The 25,986-nt window shown below is 46.6% G+C and overlaps 1 protein-coding gene across 1 annotated transcript in view; it reads right to left on the bottom strand.

The window, feature by feature from the left end:
- PITHD1 (PITH domain containing 1) overlaps window positions 1-25,986 on the bottom strand; it is a 491,261-nt gene that overhangs the window by 385,646 nt on the left and 79,629 nt on the right. Inside the window, exon 3 of the mRNA XM_044060068.1 lies at window positions 13,809-13,886. Within this exon, the coding sequence (XP_043916003.1) occupies window positions 13,809-13,886 (78 nt within the window). The remainder of the gene's footprint in view (window positions 1-13,808; window positions 13,887-25,986) is intronic.

Genomic DNA, 25,986 nt, shown 5'->3' on the forward strand with positions numbered 1-25,986 from the left:
TTTGGACAAGGCACAAAACTGACAGCGAGGGACGTCGTGGTCTGGGCCTAAGCAAGGAATGCAGTATGAATGAAAATCTTTATATGAGGTATTTGCTTTCCACAAGAAATACAATTGTTAACTTTTACTGACATCGGTTTAGAGTAACAAAAAGTTTCCCCAACGGGGTACTTAGCTTTGTTGAAGACTTCGGATCTGAAACTCGAAAATAAGAAGTTATGTACTCACCATAACGTTCCATCTGAGTAGATAAACTTCATTTGTCAACAACCTATGGGTTATCGGAGCCGCATCGGATCCGAGCCGGCAGTTTCCAACAGCTAAGATCCGAGCTCCAAGCTCCTCCCCCTTACCCATAACTCCCTGCCATCCCTTCCTGACCTCAGATCGAGTTTGCCTAAAGCAAGGCTTGCAATCACCACCTGTCTAGGGTAAATTGGATACAATCTACCATGAAGCGGGAAAATCAAGAACATCCAAAGAGGACAGGGGGACGGAGAGAGGGACGGTTGCTGACAAATGAAGTTTACCTACTCAGATGGAACGTTATGGTGAGTACATAACTTCTTAATCTGAAGTAGTTAACTTCATTTGTGCATCAACCTATGGGACAGAATCCCCAACTACCTGAATCTTGGGAGGCCCTCAAGGAAGGATGTTCCGGAACACTGCGGAGCCAAAGGATGCTCTCCCTCTGGAAACCAGAGCTAACTTATAGTGGTTTATAAATATGTGTGAGAAGAAGCCCACGTGGCAGCCGAGCAGATGCCATCCAACGAAACTCTGGCTTGAAAGGCAGCAGAGGTAGAAACAGACAGAGTTGAATGGGCATGGACTCCCTGAGGAGCAGGTCTGCCAGAACTCTCATAAGCCAAGAGAATACACTGAGAAATCCACCTGGATAGTGTGACTTTAGAAACAGCTTTCCTCAAACTGGATGTAGCAAAGGACACAAACAGCTGATCTGAACATCTATAACAGGCTGTCCTGTGCAAATAAAATCTCAACTGCCTGTGTACATCCAAAGAGTGTAACTTGTATTCGCCCTTATTTTGCTAACGGAGCTGTGAAAGGATCCAGATTCTGATGTTCAGCCCAAATAGAAAAACGTTTCCATTTGCTACGATAAACTTTTCTAGTAGACGGCTTGTGAGCCGCCACTAGGATCGCTCTGACCGAGGAAGAGATACTGGGAGTCCGAACTAACAGTGGAACTGGATCAACCAAGCTGTGAGCTTGAGGTTGTCCAGGTTCGGGGTTGGTAGGCCCAGGGGGTGAGATATCAGATCCGGGAGAGGATCTAGAATCCAGGGAGGATTCACTAGATGAGACCACAGATAAGGGAACCATGCCTGATGAGGCCAGAATGGGGCAATGAGGATTATCGTGCTCCCCAACCGTCTGGCTTTCTGCAGAAATTTCAGTATCAGGGGAAGAGGCGGGTAAGCATAAAGCAGACCGGGAGGCCAAGTATGCACCAGAGCATCTCTTGGTGATTCCCCGGGTGGAGGAATTAGAGCGAAGTAGGTGTCGCACTTCGTGTTTGAAGGAGAGACGAAAAGATCGCAACAAGGTTGACCCGATTTGGAGAAGATCTGCTTTGCTACTTTGGGATTCAGAGACCACTCGTACGGAGAGAGGATGGTGCGACTAAATCTGTCCGCTAGGATGTTGTACCGACCTAGAATGTGCTTCACTACGAGAAAGCGGTTGGTGGAAATCGCCCATTCCCAAACTCTCATGGCCTCTCGACAAAGTGGATAGGACCTGGTTCCCCCTTGTTTGTTGATATACCAAACAACCGACATGTTGTCCGTTTGGATCGCAATAGTGCCGACGGGAAGAAGGCTCTGAAGTGCTTGCAACGCATCTCCAGGACATTGATATGCAGTGAGGTCTCCGACTGGTTCCACGTGCCTTGGACGGTCCTGCCGCAGCAATGCCCCCCCCCCACCTGAGGCGAGAGGCGTCTGTGGTCACCGTGGCTAGGGGAGGGGACATAGAGAAGGAGCGCCCCTTTTGGAGGTCCAGAGACTGGAGCCACCATAAGAGGGCACTCCTGCAAACCCTGCTGAGAGGGACAGGATGGCTCAGGGGAAAACGTAGGAAGGACCATTGGACTTGGAGGGTCCATTGCAGAATTCTCATATTTAGGTGCGCCATGGGAAGGAGATTGATGGTAGCCGCCATCGAACCTAGGGCCCTCAGGACCAGTTCTGCCGGAGGGGTCGGACAATGAAGAATGGCTTGCACATGAAGTCTTGGGGATCGTATCTAGTCCGGAGTTAAGAAAGCTAAGAGCTGGTTTGTGTCCAACCTGGCTCCGATAAAGTCTATGACCTGAGTCGGGAGTAGGGAGGATTTCCCAGCATGTATCGTGATCCCCAGCCGGGGAGCTAAGCGAAGGAAGAAATTCCTGGCTGTGCAGAGTAGATGTCTTGTGGGGGCGGTCAGGAGCCAGTCGTCCGGGTATGGAAAGACCTGAATTCCCTGAAGTCTCAGGTGGGCCGCTAACACCTTGGTGAACACCCTGGGGGCCGTGGTGAGACCAAAGGGGAGGACCCTGAATTGGTAATGGCTGGCTCCTAGCCTGAAGCGGAGAAACCTCCTGGATCGTCTGTCCATTAAGATATGGTAGTACGCATCCTTGAGGTCTATGGAGCACATCCAGTCGTTCTCCTGCAAGAGGGGGAGAATGGATTGAAGAGTGACCATCCAGAACTTTGTTTGGCTATTGCCAGGTTCAAGAGGGATAAGTCGAGGATTGGTCTTAAGTCCCCCGTCTTTTTTGGCACCAAGAAGAATCTGGAGTAAAAGCCCGATCCGTACTGGTCTGGGGGGATGTGCTGGATCGCTCCTTTTTCTAGCAGCTGCCGAATTTCTGTGGCTGCGGCCTCCCTCTGATCGGTTGGGACATCGGGGAGGTACCTGGGTCTGAGAGGGGGGATGGAGAAACGGGATCTCGTAGCCTCTGGATATGATCCGAAGCACCCAGCAGTCTGTCGTGATGGACTCCCAAGCGGCTAGGTGCTTCGAGAAATGTCCCCAGACTGCCTCCAGAGTGGAGCAGTCGGGTAACCCCTCAGGGTTGCTGCGTGGGCCGATCAGAGAAAGGTTCTCTGGACCCAAAGTTCTTTGGGCCCCCTCTGCCTCTAGGGCGGCGTCCACCCTGTCCTCCTCTGCCTGTGAAGGATGGGGAGTCCGGAGCAAAACGGGATTGCTGAGACTTTCGGAACCACATCTTCTTCTGTCCCTTTTGGTTCTTAGAGAAGGCCCTCTGGGGAGCCGAGAAGCGGACTCCGATGGCAGACAACGTCTTTCCGGCTTTCTCGCTCTGGATCAAGGTGTTGCGTACGGTCTTGCCAAAGAGGGCAGAACCATCAAACGGGGCATTAGCAAATGACGCCTTGAAGGGTTCCGCAAAATCACAGTGGCGGAGCCAGGCCTGTCGCCTCAGTACGACGCCTGCTCCGCTAGCTCTAATGGCCCCTTCCGTAGCATGGGATAGCAGCCACATAGAGGTATTAGAAATCGATCTGAGAGTGGCCATTCGGGTAGAGTACACCTGTTTGTCCTCTGCCGACATGGACTCTGGGGGCGACCCAGCATATTCTTTGATAAGATCCCGCTGGAGCCGTATGACATGTGCCATGTAGTTCAGCGACCTTATGGAGAAGGTGGCTGAAGCAAACATCCGCTTCCCCAAACAGTCCATCGCCCGAGACTCCTTGTCAGGGGGATGGACAGAGGGACTCTCTTGGGCCAGTTCCCTTTTGGTGGCCGCCGCCACCAACATGGCATCTACAGGGGTTCCCTTGCTCCAATGAGACCTGTCCAAAGGCGGGCTGAGAATTCTGTCAGGCCTCTTAGGGACGGGCTCCACAGTGTCCGGCTCCTTCCATGCCCAGGTAGTGATCAGATCTACCAGGGGATCGGCCAGAGGGGACACCCACGATCTAAAGGGACCAGACAGGCTCCAGGGCACTGTCGGCGCCGAAGTACCAGACTCCATTGGCGCCGACATTCCCCTGGCTCCGACGCTACTCGGCTCCGTAGACCTGGAACCCGGAAAGCGGGTCAGGGAAGGAGGAATCGGGGCAAAAAAAGGGGTCGAGCTCCCCCCCGGAGGGGGGGGGGCAGGAGCACTCCCATCTGCAGCTGGGCCTGGAGGAACCTTCTCATCATCCGGTCCAAGTCTGCATCTGTTAGGCTTCTTGTAGATCGGGAAGAGGCCACCAAGGCGGGACGGGAGTGCCGCCTCGATGACCTCTAAGGAGACCGGGCCTCATCCTCCTCCAGCCCCGGCAAAAAGCTGGGGGGGAATGGAGCCGGGAAGGAGAAGGTCCGGACGTCCCAGGGGGAGAAACTCGCTTGGCTGGTGGGGCCGAAGCGGAGGCCTCGGCCCGCCGCTTGTGTTTTTCACAGCGCTTCTCCCTCCTGGCTTCCCTATCCTCCTGGCCCAAGGTGGGAGGTTGAGTCCCGGCCAGAGGAAGGGAAGCATCTGTCGGCGCTGCCGCAGCTGCGGCAGGAGCCACGGAAGGGCCGGAGGAAGAAGCAGAGTCCAGGGGCAGGAGTCCCGCCAGAATCAGCTTTGACCGCCGGTCCCTGATAGCCCTGGGGTTGAACGCTACACAAATAGAGCAGCCAGAAGACAGGTGTTCAACCCCAAGGCATATCACGCTGGGGAAAGCTTATGGCCACACTCGGTACACTTAAAAAAAGAAAGTTTTGGTGGCCTCAGACATACCAACTGAAAACACACATGCTAGGCCCCAAAACCACACACACACTCACACAACCTAACGCTGACGAGAAACGGGAGGAAAGGCTAACAATTACACCAAAAACAAACTAAGGGTAAACAACTCAACACCAACTCACTCAAAAATTTAACTTTTATAGAAAAAGGATTTTCTCACAGACTGTATAGCCGAAAGCCCGGAAGCTCGAGATCAAACTGCTGGTAGTAACTGCGGCAAACTAGATCTGAGGTCAGGAAGGGATGGCAGGGAGTTATGGGTAAGGGGAGGAGCTTGGAGCTCAGATCTTAGCTGTTGGAAACTGCCGGCTCGGATCCGATAACCCATAGGTTGATGCACAAATGAAGTTAACTACTTCAGATCAAAAGTTTCCGGAGTTGGCCAACCGACACTTGAGAACTGCTTCTGCTTCGGGCACCGCACGGCAAGAAAGACTGATGTAATGGCATCGACTGCATGCTTTATACCCTTGACTACCTGACATCATGGAAGATGAGACTGCAACCAACACAGTACCCAAGACTTTGATAATCAGGCCGGCGGAGGGCTACCTGCAAGCAGATAACCCAAATGTAATGACTGCAACAGTGAAACACAAAGAACATCATCAAGTAACTGTCAGGGCTCCAAGAGCCAAGGATGACTCGGAGAAAAAGGTAGGAACCAATCCAGAGCCCTCAGTACCAACAGCTGAGCTACAGACTTGAGAATCTATAAGTTCTGAGGGAACTGAAGATATCAGAGCACCTCCTGCAGCCAAAGAGGGAATGCTTGTCGGCACCAGGAGAGCTGGGAATGGGGGAGTCTAAGTGAAGGGCTATAAGCCTCCTGAGGATGTCAGAGGAGGAAAATCCAGAGGAGTCCTGGGAGAAAAGACCCCAACACCAAAGGGGAGAGAGGTCTAAGGGTAAGAAGGCCCCTGGCTGCCAAAAGCTGATCCACCAACCTTACAATGTCTACCTCGGAAAGACTCGGAAAGGCTTGTATAAGCCCTAGGGCCGATAGCCTAGTACCAACCTATGAACTCCTGAAAGATTGGACAGACATCCCCGAAGGAGATTCTGGCCTTTAAAAAAATGGACTGGGAAGTTGACCCACAAAAGGGTCTATGGAATGGAATACTTTGTCCAGGGAACTAAAAACGGCTCTGACTTTGGCAATGAAGGGGTGGGTAGAGTCTACTGTGAAGCCGATGGTGAAGTCAGTACCAACTGAGAAATTAAGATGGCCTGTGCCGACATCAGTGCTAAAGCTCTCGGTGCAGAGACTGCCACTGTTGCCCGTGCCAAAGATTCTTGTTTTGTCAATTTTGGAACCTTACTCTTGGTTCTGAGGAGGCTGACCGAACAGAAGATTTGTCTCTCTTAGTCTCTGGTGCTGTAGGAGAGCTCAGAACTGAATGACTTCTCTTTTTAGCCTGGTCTGACTTAGATGAAGTAGGATCTGGCTTAGACACGGCTTCTTCAAAAGAAGATTTTAACAGTCCTTTTAATATCAACTTGTTTCATTATACTACTCAGGCTCTGGAAAGTACAGTTGTGTACACTACCATAAATGTAGATGTTAGAGTGTCTTCACTGTTGCAGTCATGACTGTAGGGTTCTCCCCTGCCGGCGGGAAGTCCTCGGTTGGCCAGAATCCCAAAGTCTGGGTCCGGCTTCGGCTGTTCAGCCATGCTCCCTGACGTCAGAGCACCAGGAGTACAAAGCTGACAGCCGACGCCATGTTCTCCAGTTTTTCTTGCCCCAGATGTCAGGAGTTCCAAAATGAGTAAGGTCCCATACCCTCAGAAGAAGGGTGAAAAAAGGAACCACACAAAAGAAAAAATAAGAGGGGACAGGAGGAAGGGAAACCCAGACTGCAACAGTGAAGACACTCGAACATCTACATTTATGGTAAGTGTACACAACTGTACTATGTTCATCGTGTTTCACTGTTGCAGTCATGACTGTAGGGCAGAATCCCAAAGCAGAATGAAAGGGAGGTGGTCATAAAGTAGAGGGAGTGGCTAAAAGGCCCTGCAAGACTGCAGAAGCAAAGCCTGCCCTAGACTTAGAGTAGAGAGGTAGATTGTAGTGCTTGGAAAAAGTATGCAATGAACTCCAAGTTGCAGCTTCCAAAATGTCTTTGGTAGGTACTCCCCTGAGGAAGGCAGCTGAAGTGGCAGCAGCTCTGGTAGAGTGAGTCCATATACTCCCTGGGATTTGCTTTCCATGATGTGAATAGCAAAATCTGATTCCATGAGCAATCGATTTAGAAATGGTCTGTTTTGAAATGGCTTTACCTTGGGAACTTGAAGCATAAGAAACAAACAATTGCTCTGATTTCCTGATGTCCTTGGTTCTGTCCAGGTAAAAATGTAGTTGTCTGTGTACATCCAAGGAATGTAAGATCCTTTCCCCTTTATTTCGAGGAGTGGGGAAAAAAGTTGGCAAGTGAATAGTTTGATTTAAAGCCACTTTGGAAACCACCTTAGGCATGAAAGTAGGGTTAGTCCTTAGAGACACCCTGTCTTGATGAAAAATAATATAAGGTTCCACAGCCATAAGAGCTTGCAAGTCTGAAACTCTCCTGGCAGAGGTCAGAGCTAACAGGATGGCTGTCTTCCAAGATAAAAACTTGATGTCAGATGTGGCAGCAGGCTCAAAAGGAGGTAAGGTGAGCTTTTCCAAAACATAGTTGAGACCCCAAGCAGGAATGGGAGGAGATCTAGGGGGCAATAAGTTCTTAGCTCCTCTGAGAAACTGTCTCATGAGCTGGTGGGAAAAGATTGGAGGGTCTGTATTATAATGAGCAGAAATAGCAGAGGCATGTATCTTTATGGAAGAGAAAGAGAGACCCTTATGTAAGAGGTCTGTCAGGTAAAGTAAAATCAGAGGAATGTTAGGAATAAGAGGATCAGAATCCTGAGCCTGCATCCAGGAACAAAATCTTTTCCATTTTCCTGCATAAGATTTTCTAGTGCTAGGACGTCTGGCTTCTAAAATGACATCCATAACCTGCTTGGGTAGGAGAGAATGAATCAAAGACCCTGGATTAACCAGGCTGAGAGTTTTGACATGGGAGTGTAGAACCTGACCCTGGTGTTGGGACAGAAGGTTCGGAGTCTGTGGTAAAACCCAAGGGGGCTCCAGATAAAGGTTTTTCAGTGTTGGGTACCAAAACTGTCGAGGCCAATTTGGGGCCAGCAAGATTATCATCTTGGGCTTGTCCTGTTTGATCTTTAATAATACCCGTGAAAGAAGAGGAAGAGGCAGAAAGGCATATACCGAGAGGTTTCTCCAACTGAATGATAGTGCATCCACTTTCCAAGCTTGTTCGTGGAAAGTCCTGGTGCAAAAAATCTGTAGTTGATGATTGAGGTGGGATGCAAAGAGGTCTATGTGAGGACATCCCCAGACTGCTGTAATCATCTTGAATATTTCGGTGTCCAGCATCCATTCGTGTGGGTCCGAAAGGTTTCTGCTCAGACTGTCTGCCAGGAAGTTTTGCTTCCCTGGTAGAAACTGAGCTTGAAGGTCCAGATTGCAAGCTAGAGCTGTGTTCCAAAGATCCATGGCTAGTCTGCAAAGGGGATAGGAATGAGCTCCCCCTTGCTTGTTTATGTACCACATAACTGTGGTGTTGTCTGTCCGTATCAGTAGTTGTCCTGGTTGTAGAAGATTCCTGAAGGCCAATAGAGCTTTCTGAACGGCTAACATTTCCTTTAAATTGATATGCAGGTGCTTCTGATCCTTTGTCCAAAGGCCCTGCATACAGTTGCCCTGAAAATGGGCTCCCCATGCATAATCTGAGGCGTCCGTCGTTAGTATCTGAGTGGCAGGAGGCAGACAGAAGGGTTTTCCCTTGTTTAGAGTACATGCCTTGGACCACTAAAGGAATTCCTTTTGAAGACAAGGCAGGACGGAGATCAGTATGTCTAAACTGTGGCAATGCTGAGGCCATACACTTTTTAGGTACCACTGTATTTTCCTCATATGTAGTCTTGCATATGGTACGAGAAGGATGCAGGAGGCCATGTAACCCAAAGCCTGCAGGAATCTCCTTGCAGATAGCTGAGTTAAAGTTGCCAAGGTTTTGAAAGTTGAAGCCAGCTGTAATTGTTTTTCGTATGTCAGAAATGCCATCTGGGTTGTTGTGTTTAGAGAAGCGCCCAGAAAAATTATCTGTTGTGAGGGTGTCAAATTTGACTTTTTTATGTTTACAGTGAATCCCAGGAACTTGAGATGATTCTGAACAAACTCTAGATGCTGGAGTAAGACATCCTTGCTGTCTGCCTGAATAAGACAGTCGTCCAGATAAGGGTAAATTTGAATTCCCTTGAGTCTGCAATAAGCTACTACTGGAGCCAGGCATTTGGCGAAGACCCTGGGTGCAGTAGACAATCCAAAGGGCAGCGCAGAGAATTGATAGTGCCTCGATCCGGCCTTGAACCTGAGGTATTTTCTGCGTTCCTGCCTGATGGGAATGTGTAAATATGCCTCCTTTAAATCCAAAGTTACCATCCATGCATTTTTGGTCAGCATTGGAAGTAGCTGCTGTAGGGTAAGCATCTTGAATTTTGGTATCTCTAGAAAAGTGTTCAAGACTGACAGATCCAGAATGGGTCTCCATGAATTTTGCTTCCTGGAGACTAGAAAGAGCCTTGAGTAAAAACCTTGTCCCGTCTCTGAAAGTGGAACTAGTTCTATGGCTTTCATAGCCAGGAGAGCTTCCACCTGGTTTAAGGACTCTGACCATTGGTGTTTTGGAAGATCTGGCCATCCGCTTGGCCTTGGAAGGGTATGAAAATGGAATTTGTAACCTCTTGAAACCACATCTAGAACCCACTTGTCTTTGGTTATAGGAGTTCAATTTAGGTGAAAAAGCAAAAGTTTTCCTCCGAGAGGGGCTTCCAGGCAAGAAAATCCTGCCGCCCAACAGAGGGAGTCATTGAATCTGTTTCCTATGAGCTTGCAACCTGTCCTCTCCTCCCCTAGGGGTGGAAGCAGTCCACTGTCTTGGTCTATAAGAGGCTTGCGTTTGAGGCCTTCCTCGGGAGCGTCTGTATCTACCCCTCTGAGGCCTGTCTGAATTGGGAAAGGACCAATTTTTTGTAGGCCAATTCCTACTAAATCTGGGTGGCTGTACTTGTAAGAAATCTTTAACTGTTTGCATGGATTTTGCCTTGTCCTCCATCTTTTTAATCACCTCTTCAGCTTTAGATCCAAACAAAACATTATGCTGAACAGGAGCATCCAATAATTTAGCTTTTACTTGATCTGGCAAATTTTGTTCCTTTAACCATGCATGCCTTCTAATTACTGTGCCAGAGGCAGCAGCCCTACAAGAAGCCTCCAAGGCATCAAATCCACAGTGTAAACCATGCTTCCCAACTTGTTCAGTGGCATGCATTAAGTCATGTAATTCCTTATCATTTGCACAGGCGGAAATGGAAGTTAGCTTTTGTTTTAAAACAGACAGGAGAAATTGCTGGTATTTCAGCATATGAAACTGACAGTTTAAAGCCCTAATAGATAAAGTAGCAGAAGTGTACACTTTTTTGCCCCATCTTTCTAAAGATCTGGAATCCTTCTCAGTGGGAATGGGGTTTTTAGCAGAAGCGGCCTTAACGCCCTTAGGACCCTGAGAAATGGTTTCAGGGTCAGCAGTAGGGTTCTTGTATAAAAACTGGTGGGAATCAGGAACCCTATAATATCTGTCTGGCTTAACAGGAGCTGGAGGAAAAGAGTCAGGAGTTAAATTAGCCTCCGAAAAAGCATCGTCCACAATATCCAAAATAGGAGGAATAGCCAGGGGTCTATGTTGGGGAAGAAGAAGAAAATCCCTTAGTCTTTTCTTAGATTCCGAATACTCTTGTCCTTCCCAGTGGAAATGTTCCCTCATTTCATGCAAAGTTTCCCCAAAAGAGAAATCCTCAGGGGGAGAAGCTGAAGGAATGGATTCCTCAGCATCAGAATCCTCATAAGGAGGGAAAGAATATTCCTGGTCGGAAGAAGAAACTGAAGAAACAGAAGCCTGATCAGAGGAGTCATAATAAACTTCCTGCCTTGGCCTTTTATCTGGAGGGGGATGTGAACCCCTAATCATAGTAAGTAAGTCCTCCGCCATCTTAAGTAACTGTTTCTGAGACTTGGGAGCCGGATCAGAAGAGGCCTGGGCTGCAGTCTTTGATTTGGAAGGAGTCTTTGCCTTTGTCTTTGCCTTTATTAGAAGCTGAGTAGGCCTGAAAACCCCTTCGGAAGCCGGTACCTGCACAGCGGCTCCGGACCCATCCGAAGGAGCATTGTCCGAAGGTCCTGCAACAGAAATATTCAAAGGCCTAGTTGGCTCCTCGTGGGAGTCCGTTTCGGCTATCGGTTCCGAAATGGCCGACGACAGGGGCTGCAAAAGCGCCTCACTGACGACAGCTGAACATGAAGCTGGCTCTGCTTGTACGATATCGTCTGATTTGGACCTCGGAGGCCTGTCTTTGTCCTTGCGTCGTTTGTGAACTCCGGTAGCCGGAACCGTATCCGACGACATTTTGTAATTAAAACGCCTACCGAAGTAATGAAATGCAAAATCGTACCTTCGTTTAATTGTACGTTGATTGAATCTAGCACAAAACCGACAACTAGCTACGTCATGGTCAGGGCCTAAGCAAGGAATACAGTAAGAATGAAAATCCTTATGAGGTATTTACTTCCCACATGAAATACAGTTATTAACTTTTTCTGATATCGGACTGGAGCAAGAAAAAAGTTTCCCCAACGGGGTACTTAGCTTTGAGTAGGAGTAGAAAGTCTTCGGACTGAAGTACGTTTAGAAAAAAATTGTCAGGAGTCAGCCGACCGGCACTTGCGAACTGCTATCACCGCACGGCAAGAAAGACTGGAGAACATGGCGTCGGCTGCCAGCTTTGTACTCCTGGCGCTCTGACGTCAGGGAGTATGGCTGAACAGCCGACGCCGGACCCAGACTTTGGGATTCTGGCCGACCGAGGACTGCCTGCCGGCAGGGGAGAACCCTACAGTCATGACTGCAACAGTGAAACACGATGAACATCTGAAAGCCTTGCAGATAGAACAGTCAATGTCTAAATGGGTTGTGCACCCAAACAGTATACACATGAAAGATGCTCATCTGAATTAGGCATCTTCCGACCACAATTTTGGCAGTGTTTGAAGCCAGAAGTCCCCTTTTGTTTTCCTGCCATTTTACGAGGAACAGAAGTCACCAATAAAAAGCCCGACAGAGATACTCTCTCTCACACACACACACACACACACACACACACACACACACACACACACACACACACTGGAAATTCTACCAATGATGATAGAGAGAAATATCAAGAATGGTAGAGAAAAGGAAGAATACCAACAATGGTAATATAAAAACAGGGTTACCTTAAAAGGTACAGGGAGAAGGAAAGGTTACCAACAATGGTAACGAGAATACTGTGAAGGTATGTAGGGTAGAGAACCAGAATCACTCAAGAAAAGTAAATGAGAAGGAAATTAAACTAATTGCTTAAAGTTAACAGGAATTTGTTAAAGAGGAATAACAGTGAGGAGTATCGGCTGATGCATCTTGTTATCAAGGTGGCAAACGAGATATGAGGTAATGGACAGAGGGACATTATGGGTAGAGTCTTAGCTCGAGAGTTTTTCTGTCTGGCACGAGCTATATAACGGCCGAGCCGGTTCAGAGGATTGGAACCAAGTCCCACTCGTCAAGAATGAATGAAGACTGACATCATCAGATATAATATTAAGCTATGTCTGTATTTTTAAACAGATGACATTTTGCTCTTTCATTCCCAATGGGAAGAGTCTGTCCTGATGTCAGACCTCTACCTTGCTGATATTTCGAGTTGGATGGTGTTCAGTGAGTTGATTTCACCAAGAATATGGACCTTACAGAGTTGCTGTTTTCTCATTTCAGTATAATGGTTCTGTATCCTTACCAACTTTTGCAAATGCTCTGGTCACTCAGATCACATTACTGCAACGTCAGGAGGAGATTTTCATCAAATATACACCAGTACAAATTGCTACAACATATTTCTTTATTGGAACATACAAAAGAGGAAATGTCACCCTTGTGCTGTGCAGACTACAACAGCTTCCCATCTGGTATCACCTTTGTAACAGTCTTCTGACTTAGGAAGTCACTGACTTATTCATCTCAAATATTTATTTTTGGCCCTACATCCACACATGTTCCCCCCTCAGTTTTCCTGCATGATGGAGCAGGAGTTCATCAAGTCTCATTTACAGACATAAATATGGAAATCTTTTGTCAATAACTACTTTCTAGGGAATTCTCCACCCTCATCCACATCCAGTACCTAGAATGATGACCTCTTAAAAACTACTAAAATGTTTTGCCTCAAGTTGTATAAGCTTATGAGTATATCTAATTTAGCACTCAAAGTTCATAGTTTTTGTTTATATGATCACTTACTGCTTTCTGAAACTGCTTGAGTGTTTTAATATAAGTGATCTTGAGAAAGATGTCTAGAAATAACATTTTGACAATAACAGTACAGGTAAATGTGGTGGAGACGCATGCTTTTTACGATAAACATGTAATCAGCAGAATACTACAAAAGTATAAGATTATGCAACATATCCTTACATATCCGTGTTTAATAAACACTTCTGTCAATCAAAGTCAAAGTTAAGAAATCATGTCTGTGCCAATATATGACCCCAAGCATACAGGTATGGATGATCAGTGCACATGCAAAATGGTCAGTAAGTAAATAAACTAAACAAATAAAACAAACAAAAAAGTAACTAGCTTTACAGTGCAACTTGCTGTGTAGGTACTGATACGAGTAGAATACCTGGGCCAAGCTGTGTTCTTTAGAAATCATATTCAAATGTATTTTCTTCTATAACTAAAATACACTACCACCTCACATTTACCAGGCACCCAAAGCACACTTATCAGATGAACTTCTACAACATTTCAGCAAGAAATAAAGTATTCCAGCATTCCCATTGTTATGAAATACCTAACACTAAGTTCCATCTTACGATACAAGATACTTACAGCCTCATTTCTGAAGGGTGGGTTTCATCATCTTCCCCCATGAGAATGATTCCTTTCAGCTTCACATTACCAGTGAACCTAAAGACAGAGCAAACATTATATTTATTATAACGCACTGTAGTTATGTACTTACCATAATGCTTGATCCTTTCATTTTAGTCCCTCGAACACAACTGATGAGTCTTCAAACCACTTGATGGATTTGATTTAGTGCACTAGTGCTTCAGCCTCAAGCTCCTTTAAATGTTTCCCTTCCATAAACTCCTAGTACAACTAATCTCTTCAGACTGAATTTGCTGCCTACTTCAGGAATGGAAACTGTTGAAGAGTGGAGAGGGTAATAGTGCAGGAAAGCTTTGACATAGCCTCTAAGGTATCCAGTCAATGACTACTTGGCAGGGGAATGCAGGGAGGGAGGGATGTTGTATTGGATGTACCAGAATGAAAGGATCCAGTGTTATGGTAAGGATATCACTACTGAATCCTACTGTATTTACTCAGTCATTCAAATCAGACTTAAGGGTCAGAATTATAATTTCCTACATACCCGAGTGGCATTATGGCAGGAAACTTCAGATTTGTGGCTCTGAAGGAAGCCCTAGACCAGGCGATAACATCAAGTTTTCATTTCAAATAGTGTGCACTGTAGACCAGGTGCTGTAGTACATATCTCTTCCACACAGGAAGTTTTGAAAAAAGCTATTAAAGTCACTATAGACCTTACTGAATGAGCTTTTAGCTTGGAGGGCAAAGGTTTATTGTGCAATGTACAGACAAAGGAAATACATTCGGACAGCAATCTTGATAAGGAAACTCTGGAGCCCTTCTTTCCCAGCTTCGTAAGGTTGGAGAACATAAAAAGCTGAGCACCTTTCTCTAATGACTTGGTTCTATTCTGGCAGAATCTGAACTCTCTACGGACATCTACAGTATGAAAGATATACTGCCCTCTGTTGAATCGCTTGGAAACAAAACAGGTAAATGAATTTTTTGGCTCAAGTTAGCTCTGAAACATGTTTAGGAATGAAGGAATGGTCAGTCCTTAAAGGACTCCATCTTTATAAAAAGTTGGAAAGAAACTAAAGAAAATATGACATCTAAGAAGAAAGGGAGTCAATACCATGGTCTGATGCCCAAACAGAAAAATATTTCCATTTACTAAGATATACTTTGCATGTGGACTCCTTTTGAGATGCAGAAATATTCAGACTGTACTCTGTGATAAAGGTCTTTGGCCATTAGGGTAACTGGAGAAGCTAAGCAGTTAATTTGAGGTTCTTGCAAATCTGGGTGATGTGTTCCGGATGGGAGAGAGAGAAGATCTGATTTGTGGATCGAGAAGCCAAGGGTGCTTCTTCAGATGAGTCGCTAGCAAGGGGAACCAAATTTCATGGGGCCAACACAGGTTAATGAAGATCTCCATGGCTTTGCGATCTGTCACTTTCTGCAAGACCTACGACAAAGACGTAGAGGTGGAAAAGCATATTAGAGTCCAGAAGGCCACTGCCTGACTAGAGCATATCTTGGGATAGTACATACCAAAGGATCAGGGCAAACTTACTGGTGCATTTGATGTTGGTTGGAGAGGCAAAAACAGTGCAGTACAATTGGCCCTAGCAGTTGAAAATCTGCTGAACTACCAGTGAATTTAGACTTGCTGATCCTACTAGCAAGATAGTTTTCCCTCCAGGAATAAGCACTGCAATTAGAAAATGAAGCATAGGAACTGCCGTCTGCCAAAATCTCATAGGCTCTTAGCTTGGCACAGAGAACAGGATCTGGTTCATTCTTATTTTGTTCAAATATGACACCTACAGACAAGCTATTCATCTGAATGGAAATCACTCCTGCCTATTCAGAGGTGGATGAGAAGCTTGTTGGGCTACTTGGAGATGGCCTCAGAAGAATCAGGTTCTCCTGGCTACCAGATCCACAAATTGTTCAGCAGAAGGGACCAGCCAGGATGTAGAGGTGCAGAGCTACAGACCTCAAACAACACTTCAGCATGAGTGGGTAGATCAATGGGCCAAGACCCTCTTTGTCATATCAATTCTAGGATCTTGCCAAATATGGCATCATCTGGAGGGGACGGGGGGAGCACTCCTGATTATTCAGATCAGTGTCCAAAGTGATAGACTTAGCATGGGAGTCAATGTGCCTCCTTTTGCATGTTCTCTTTTTTGGAATGTCAGGCGGGTAGCTCCTCAAAGGTATCAAATTGCAGTGGGGCAGCCTTTATAAAGGTACTTGCTCTGCTCTGACCCAAAGCCATATGATAACCATAGGAAGTTACAAGGCTATTGGCCCTGAGGCCCTTATAAGCCTAGCCAAGAGTTTAGCCCATGCATAGACAAATCAGCACCCGATGCCCCTGTCCAGCAGGGACACGGGTGGAATCTCAGGGATGTATTTTCTATTTCCCATCCAGTTATCCAGATTGCGCTTAAAAAGGGGTAAAGAGGTACTCTCAAAAGCAAAAAGTAACAAACAAGTGAAAACAAAAACCAGAAGACAAAATTACCCTGTACTTGTGAACGCCAAGGGAATTTTTGTATAGTCCACACTTGTAAATTCTCCACACTCAAATGGCTGCTGTAGACAGAATCCAGGATAAAATCAGTTATGTTAGATGCTAAATAAATGTCCACAAAGAGGTCCTATGCGACAAAATATCCATATGAATCAAGTAGTAAAAAAGATTTCTCCAAAAGCTTTATTGAACCAATACTGTGAATCGCTTTTCGTCCCACGCTTCACAGTATCGATTCAATAAAGCTTTTGGAGAAATCTTTTTACTACTTGATTCATATGGATATTTTGTCGCATAGGACCTCTTTGTGGACATTTATTTAGCATCTAACATAACTGATTTTATCCTGGATTCTGTCTACAGTAGCCATTTGAGTGTGGAGAATTTACAAGTGTGGACTATATAAGAATTCCCTTGGCGTTCACAAGTACAGGATAATTTTGTCTTCTGGTTTTTGTTTTCACTTGTTTGTTACTTTTTACGTTTGTTGGTCTGTCATGGCTGAAGACATATCACCCAGTCCTAATATTGATCTTAACAATCAGCAGAACACACTCTTAATACCTTTGGTTGAAGCACTTTCGAAACAAGTTGAAGCTTTAACCAAAAAAGTAGAAAATCTGTGTAACAACCAAACACAGAGCTGTAACAACAGTGCTAACACTAACAAAGAGGTCCGCACTCCACCTGTATCCAACAGAAATGAATCTAATTGTAATGCATCTGTATTACCGACCCAAGTTAATAACAACGACCTAAGGGGTAATATGCCAAACAGCAATAATCAACGATCCAAAGGGCTTATTGGGGCACCATCTTTAATCTGGTTATCCGAACCACTAACATTTCAATTACCAACTACAAGTGTAACCAGAGAGCAACCGGCCGAGGATCCAACAGACATTTCTACTCTAATAAAGCAACTTGACCACCATTTGATAAAATATAAAAAGTTGAAAACTGAGATTGCCTATTTTCTTGAGTGCCTAAGTGAAGGCATAGTGCCAAAAGGGTTGCGTTCTTGGCAATACCCTACTGGCCTAGTGGATGGTTCACCATTCCACAAAGACTTAGCTCAACTTTTCAACAGACGTGGCTGCGAGCTTTTAGAAATGAGATGCAAACATTATAAACTGCAAGCCACAGAAATTACGCAGATAGCTACCAGCTTAAATGAGACAATTCAACAGCATTCTAATTTTATTCGTTACCAATATGACTATGACAGGATTTTCTTTAGCATAGACCAATATATTGATAAAATTAAGGAAGGAAAATGCAAGAAACTGAAAAGGGACAGAATAGCGTACAGTAACGGGTTAGCATACCCTAAAACTCCCCCCTCCAGAATAACGCCAATTTTACTTCTATGGCTACCCTTCAAAGTAACATCATAGGCCAAAATGAAGAAAGAAATAATATTAATGAAGAAAATGGATTTAGTAACAATAACAACTGATCTTTTTACCAAGAGAATGATAACAACAGTGCTGAACAGGTATCCCATGTTGGGACCCCACAGCGCTCCTCAAATTTTCGGGCAGGAGCCTCTCATTACAATTTATGGAAAACCACTTATTACAGCCCCAACTATCAGAACAGGAACAACACCAACAACCAAGGGAGGAGGGGGAGGTAAGCCTGGATACTTCAAACCATTTGACTATTTTATACAATTCATCTAAAGACTTTAAAATTTTCAATTTCTCTTCAGTATATGTTACACCAAATATTATTGAATTATTAGCCCGAGGTCATTCATTTGTTCCTACCTGTCGGGCTAATTTAGTTACAACTATTGTTGATTTTAAGTTGTTTTTGAGGAAATTAAATTTGTGCATGTATTTTAGTAATACAAATCCAGTTGACAACAAGTTTCATATAGCAAGTACATTTATCCCACCGACACATCCAGTTTTGGCAGCCTTTGAATTAATGTGCGAAAACGACTTTAGGAATATGCTGTACTTAAACAGTTTAATGTACGACCTAATATTTCCAAAGAGGACAGATTGCCTCTCACATTATTAAAAAATACTGCTATTCGGTTTATTCAACCTGACAAGGGTGGCGGTTTGGTTATAATGACACAATCACAACATATTGAGAAAATGGAATCTCTCCTCGACAATACTGCTTATCAATTATCTTCCAAGAACGAATTGTATCAAGCGTATAAAATCATAAAAATCTACATTTAACGACTTCTTTGTAGAGGGAAGGATTGACTTGACTACATTTAATTATTTGAACATGCTTGCACCCAAGATTCCTATTCTTTTCGGCATCCCCAAGATTCAGAAGTCCCTAATTAACCCCCCCCATGCGACCACTAGTAGATGGACGTAATAGTATGACGTATCCATGTGCCAAAATTATTGATTACATTTTGAAAAAATATGTACTGAAAGAAAAAAACATATAAGGATTCGTGGTCTTTTTTGTATAATATCAACAACGTCGAGTATAATGATTCATTTAATTTCTTAACAGTCAACGTTAAAGATTTATATACATGTATACCACACACAGAAGGTATTGAATATATTAGCTATATGTTGAGAAAGCACCAAGCACCTACACTTGAGGTAGAATTAGTTGAACATAAAACTACTGTTCAATCTCAGTCTTACTACAGGATATGTGCCCAAAGAGTGGCATACAGCAACAGTGGTTCCTCTCCATAAAGGTGGTGCCTCAACAGATCCTGAAAACTATCGCCCCATAAGCCTCACTAGCTTGGTCTGCAAAGCTATGGAAAGGATCATCATGGACCTCATAAATAAAGATATTGGGGACCTACAAACACTGGATCCTACCCAGTTCGGCTTTGTTAAGGGCAGATCCTGCCTCTTAAACCTGGTTGATTTCTTTGAAACAGTCACCAAGGCCATTGACGAGGGGAAGGTGGTCCACACAGCCTACCTGGACCTCACAAAAGCCTTCGATACAATACCCCACTCGGGCATTATAGATAAGCTCACCAGCTTAAATATAAACCCCTATGTCACTAGATGGATTGCAAACTGGCTCAAGGACAGAACCCACATGGTTAGAATTGCTGGAGCCATGTCAGACTCCAAACCAATTACAAGTGGTGTCCCACAAGGCTCAGTCCTGGAACCTCTCTTGTTTGGTATATATTTCTCGGAGGTACAGGCCAACACGGAAGGACTGTGGCTGACCAAGTTCGCAGATGACTGCAAACTGGGCGCCATAATCGACTCTCCAGCCGACACAAGCATCCTCCAAAAGGGCCTCATAGAAACAGACAACTGGTGCAATTAACCATAGGCAAAACCCCCATGGGGGGGTTAATTAGGGACTTCTGAATCTTGGGGATGCCGAAAAGAATAGGAATCTTTGGTGCAAGCATGCTCAAATAATTAAATGAGAACATCCATGCAACTTATATAGTTTAGTCACAGTGCTGATAAGCTAGCATGTTCTAATATTTGCACTTGCTCACTAAAGCAATTATATAAGTCAGCACTAAAAAATTAAAAGCACTACACCCTCACAAACTCCCCTTGAGTACCTTGTTCCCCATTGGCCCTTTTTTTCAATTATAAAGGAATTCCCAATACTATTCTAGCATGTCCAAAGGTCAGTTGTCAATCTCCTCTCCGGTCCAGCTGGTGAATCTGGGAATCTTGAGGCAATGTTACAACTGCCTCATGTACACAGACAACCCTCTCCTCCTCCCAACAAATTCCAACACATGTGAGAGATGCAACCATATAGCCAAACTGGAGGCTAAGCTCTCTCAACTCAGTACTGGCGTAACCAGTCAGGAGGAGAAGGAAACCACACTCACTACAATTCCAGTCTTACATAGACCTACCACGACAGCAAACTTTTAGTTATGTACTTACCATAACTTTGGATGTATGGGATCCATCTCGCCTACATTAATCACTGATGGGTTCGGAGCTGATCCGTCGTCTCCGACTCGGCCTTTATACTCTAGAACGAAGTCTCTTATTGGCTGGGCTACCCCTTATCCCACAATGCACCACACCTGCTTCCCCAGATCTTGTTTGTCCGCTCTCATACAAACATACAGGAACAAAACACGTAGTAATAACTGTAACCAACTGGAGTCCTTCCAGAGGAGAGCTCAGCAAGACCAATGTTTCCTCCAAATCCAAAAGGTAGGGGGAAGGAGGGTGGGTATGTATGAATGTAGGCGAGATGGATCCCATACATCCAAAGTTATGGTAAGTACATAACTAAAAGATGTAATGGGATCCTATCTCGCCTACATTCATCACTGATGGGACAGCGTTCCTAGCACCTAAAACCCGGGGTGGCTCATTGGAATGCACTCCTGAGAACTGCAGAACCAAATGAAGCTCTGCCTCGGGAAGCCACATCAAGCTTGTAATGAGAAATGAAGGTGTGCGGAGAAGACCAAGTAGCAGCCGCACAAATATCATCTATTGAAACTTTGGAATGAAAAGCTACAGAGGTGGCCATAGCCCTGGTAGAATGAGCCTTGATTGGAAAAGGCAGCTCCTTGCCTGAGTGGGAATAAATGAAGGTAATGCAATCTTTAATCCATCTAGCAATGGTGGCTTTGGCAACTGGAAGACCCAATCTATTCTCCGCAAAGGACACAAACAGTTGGTCAGATTTTCGAGTCTGAGTGGTCCTATCCAAGTAAAAACGCAGTTGCCTATGGACATCCAACTGGTGAAAGGTATATTCTGCTCTATTAGAGAAATTTGAAAAGAAAACTGGAAGCTCCAATGATTGCTGAATGCATAAAGGGGATGCTACCTTAGGCAAAAAGGATGGATTCAATCTAAGGGAAACTCTGTCTTTGTGAAAGATCAAATACGGAGGGGAAGAACAGAGAGCCTGAAGCTCTGAGACACGCTTAGCAGAAGTAAAAGCCACTAGAAAGGCCGTTTTCCACGACAGAAATTTTATATCACAAGTGGCCGCCGGTTCAAAGGGACGGGCAGTTAGGGAGGCCAGAACCAAATTTAAGTCCCAAGGGGGAACGGGATGAGCTACAGGAGGGCTTTCCTTTAAGAAAGGACTTGCAAAGTCTGTTAGCCATTAAAGAGGGGTCTGCAGCAACATGAAAATTAGATATAGCCGCCAATTGAAGTTTAAGTGTGGAGACTGAAGAGCCAGAATGAAATAAGGAAGCTAGAAATTCCAAGACCTGAGGAATTGGGGCCGTAAGAGGATCAATGCCTTGCTGCTGGGCCCAACAAACAAACCTTTTCCATTTGCTGGAATACAGCCTAACAGTAGACGGCTTGTGGGAAGAAGACAAGATGTGCATCACTTCCGAAGAAAGAGAAAGATCTCTAAGGATGGAAGTGGAGTAACCAAGCAGCCATTCGCAGCGACCGGATGGATGGATGAGAGTGCCCCAACGGATTGGATAGCAGATCCGGCACTGGGTCCAGAATCCAAGGGCCCTGTGTCGCATACTTCTGAAGAAACGGGAACCAAACCTGATGGGGCCAATGTGGGGCAACCAAAATCATATCACACCAAACATGGAGAGCCTTCTGAATCACCCTCGGGAGAAGGGGAATCAGAGGGAAGGCATAAAGCAGACCCGGGGGCCAAGTGTGGGCTAGAGCGTCCCTTGGGGACTGCCCCTGAGAGGGCGTCAGAGTGAAGAACTCTCTGCACTTCGCATTGTTGGGGTTGGCGAACAAGTCGCAACAAGGGAGGCCCCATTTGGCGAAGATTAGTGCAGCCACTCTGTTGTTGAGGGACCACTCGTGGGGCAGCAGGAGGGTCCTGCTGAGCCTGTCTGCAATCACATTGGCTTTCCCCGGAATGTGCGTGGCTACTACGAAACGTCAAGAGGCTATGGCCCAGCGCCATACTCTCATGGCCTCCCTGCAAAGGGGGTAGGACCTGGTTCCCCCTGCTTGATTATGTGCCAAACTACCGACATGTTGTCGGATAGAATCGCAATAGTACCCTGGGGGAGAGCATGATGCAGTGCCTGTAGAACCAGAAACACCGCCCTCATTTCCAGTACATTGATGTGAAGGTGCGCTTCGCAATCTTGCCAGGTGCCTTGGACAGACCTGTCCAGATAATGACACCCCCACCCTATCTGGGAGGCGTCTGTGGTCACCATAGCAACAGGGGGCTGAAGAGCGAAGGGACGCCCCCGGTCCAGGTTGGACCGACATAGCCACCAACGGAGGTCCTGACGACAACTGTCCGTAATTAGAACTAGGTGATCCACGGGAAGTTCTTGGTAAGACCATTGTACCGACAACAGCCATTGCAGCACTCGCATGTGCAGTCTGGCTAATGGTACTAGGAGGATGGTTGCAGCCATCGAACCCAACAACTGAAGGATCTGTCTGGCAGGAACCCGAGATTTGGGTAACAAATTTAGGACCTGTGACTGTAGAACCTGAATTCTCTCTGCTGGTAAGAAAGCCCGCATACTTCGCGTGTCTAACTCTGCGCCTATGAAGGTGATACGCTGAGATGGCCGCAGCACAGATTTTTCCCAATTGAAAGAGATTCCCAGTGAGAGACCCAAGGTAACTGTGGCCATCAGTGCTCGAACCAGTAGATGCTTGGAGGTGGCAGTGAGGAGCCAGTCGTCGAGTTAAGGAAACACTTGGAATCCGAGACTTCTCAAGTGAGCCGTCACCACTGCCAGACATTTGTTGAACACCCTGGGGGCTGTGGTGAGACCAAAGGGCAGTGCACGAAACTGGAAGTGAATGGTTCCTAGGTGGAAGCGTAAATGACTCCTGGACTCCTAACGTATCAATATGTGATAGTAAGCGTCCTTGAGGCCTATGGAGCACATCCAGACATCCTTCTCCAATAACGGGAGAATGGACTGAAGGGTGACCATCTGGAACTTGGACTTTTTCACAAAACGATTCAAAAGGCTGAGGTCCAAAATTGGCCTTACGTCCCCTGTCTTTTTTGGCACCAAAAATAACCTTGAGTAAGTTCCTGATCCGATCTGGTTGGCGGGGACGGGCTGGATGACTCCTTTTCTCAGCAGCTTTGAGACTTCTACGGCTGCTAAATCCCGTTGACTGGGTGGCACGTCCGGGATTCTCCTTGTAGAAGGAGGGGGCTTGAAAAAGGGAATGAAGTAACCTCCGGTTACAATACGAAGCACCCAATGATCCTTGGTTATCGATTCCCAAGCCTGTGGGTGTTTCGCAAAACGGCCCCCGACTGGCTCCGAAGAAGCACAGCCGGGCCACATCCTAGGGACGTTGAGGGTAGGAGGAGCCACAAAAGGATTTGCGGTCTCCAGAGTTACGGGGGCCTCTGCCACCTCTAGGGCGGCGTCTTCCTGAAATCCCCCCCCCCTGCCTCTGGAGGGGGGATCACTCGGTGGAGTAGAGAAGAACTTTTGGGATTTACGGAACCACATTTTCCCTCCTCTCTGGGCCTTGGGATAAGGTGTACAGGGCGCGGAAAAGCGGGCCCCAACAGCAGTCAAGGTCTTTCCCTCCTGTTCACACCGAGTAAGTGTGTCCTTCACCTTGGGTCCAAACAAGGAAGACCCATCAAATGGGGCGTCGGCGAAGGAAGACTTAAAGGCCTCCACGAATGGACACAAGCGAAGCCAGGCCTGTCTCCTAAGAGCCACTCCTGTGCCCGCTGCTCTGCTCGCCCCTTCGGCTGCATAGGATATGAGCCTCATGGACAAGTTGACAATAGAGGTTAGGGTAGTCATCTGAGCGCCCACAGTCTGTGCTAACGCCTCAGGAAGATTACCCTCAAGGGACTCTCCTAACTCCTTGAGGAGGTCCCTTTGCAGCCTCGTAAAATGACAAAGATAGTTCAGTGACCGCATGGTAAAGGTCGCTGAAGAAAGGGTACGCTTCCCGTACCTATCCATGCTCCTAGAATCCTTATTAGGAGGATGAATAGACGTTGAAGCCTCAGCCACGCCCTGCTGAGTGGCGGATGCCACCACCATAGCATCCACTGCAACGCCCTTGGTGAGGAATTCTTTCTGGGGAGGAGCTGAAAGAAATTTATTGGGTCTGGCAGGCACTGGTTCTGCCGTGTCAGGATGTTCCCACACCCTTCGAGAGATTAGGTCCAATAACTCGAAGGGTGGAGACACCCAGGAGGAGGAGGGCTGGGCCCCGAAGACCTTGAAGAAAACTGACTCCTCCACGGTAGGGGCTTTGGATTGCCAATCGCCTCTCTGTCTCAAAATCTCAAGGATATCCGAGAAAGAGACGTCATCGGAGGACGATTTAGGGGACCCTTCCGCATCCTCGAGGTCAGTATCAGAAGTGACGGATTCATCTTGGGAATCAACGTGCTTCCTCTTACACAGTTTCTTCCTTGGAGGTTCATCCGAAGCAGTTTCGGAAGGACCCCCCGGAAGAAGGGAACCCCCAAGGTGGTATCCTCAGGCCCCGGGGCCCCACTGTCGCGGGAAAAAATGTCTCCAGAGGCACCAGTACCCAGAACTTGGGATGGAGAAGTAGAAACCTGCTGAATCGGCAAAGTCATGGCCAGCGCACTCCTCATGGCCTCAAAAGCAGGACCTCCAGACTCTACAGAGATCACTTGCTGAGAGGCCACGGCGGTACCGGGAATGCCTGAGGCAGATGCTCCGAGGGGAAGACTGGGCATCGAAGAGGCGAGCTCTACAGTGTTGCCCTCGGACCCCACCGAGGAAGATCCAGTACCAAACCCTGACACCGAAGGCAGGGTAGGAATGAAAGTCGGAGCAGAGGAACTCCGAGGGGGTCCCTGCTCCGACTGGACGATTCCACTCCGTTTCCGCTCCGTTCTACCTGCACCAACTCCAACGGCTCCAAAGGGGTCGGAGGAGGAATCAAATGTATTGGGTGTGGAGTCGGCGCCGAAGCCGCAGGGGCTGGAGCCGAGATCATTTTGGTAAACGCTGGGGACTGGAAAAGCCTCTGGATAACCCTATCCAAATCCGAATCAGATAACCTAGAGGATTTGGAGGAAACAGAATGGGGCCGAGAAGACTTCTGCCTCGGCTCCGATAAAGCAGGGGACTGGCTCCGATATGGTTCCAGCACTATCGGAGCCGAGACCGGAACCGGCTACAATAGTGTCGGCGCCGAAGGAGGCTCCGGAGCCGAGGGGGAAGAGTCTGAGCTGCACACCTCCAATGGCTCCGAGATCAATGGAGCCGAGGTAGGCGATTGGCCTCTCGATGCACTCCCCTGCGGCTCTGATACCAGTGGAGCCGAGGAGAGAAGCACCGAGGCAGACCCTTCAGCCATCGGCTCCGAAGCCATTGGAGCCGAGGAAGAAGAAGTCGATACTGGTTTTTTAGTTGTCGGTTCCAACGGACTGGTAGGAGCAGACTATCTAGGCTTCTTGGACGTCGGGCCCGACGGACTGGTCGGAGCCGACGATCTCTTCTTTTTTGAAGCAGGAGAAGAAGCCAAGGCTTCTTCAAAAGAAGGCTTAATCAGACCTCTAAGAATCAATTTATTTTTTCTGTCCTGGAGAACCCTGGAGGAGAACGTGTGGCATACACTACAAGTGTCCTGTAAATGCTTTGGGCCTAAGCAATACACGGAGATGGCATGGCTGTCTGTAATAGACATCTTGTAATTACACTTTGCACATTTCTTGAAACCCGACTTTTGCTCCTTAGACATATTGACTAGAAAAGCACAG

This window comes from Protopterus annectens, chromosome 1.part2, assembly GCF_019279795.1.
Source record: "Protopterus annectens isolate FY-2018-M chromosome 1.part2, PAN1.0, whole genome shotgun sequence".
Lineage (NCBI taxonomy): Eukaryota > Metazoa > Chordata > Ceratodontiformes > Protopteridae > Protopterus > Protopterus annectens.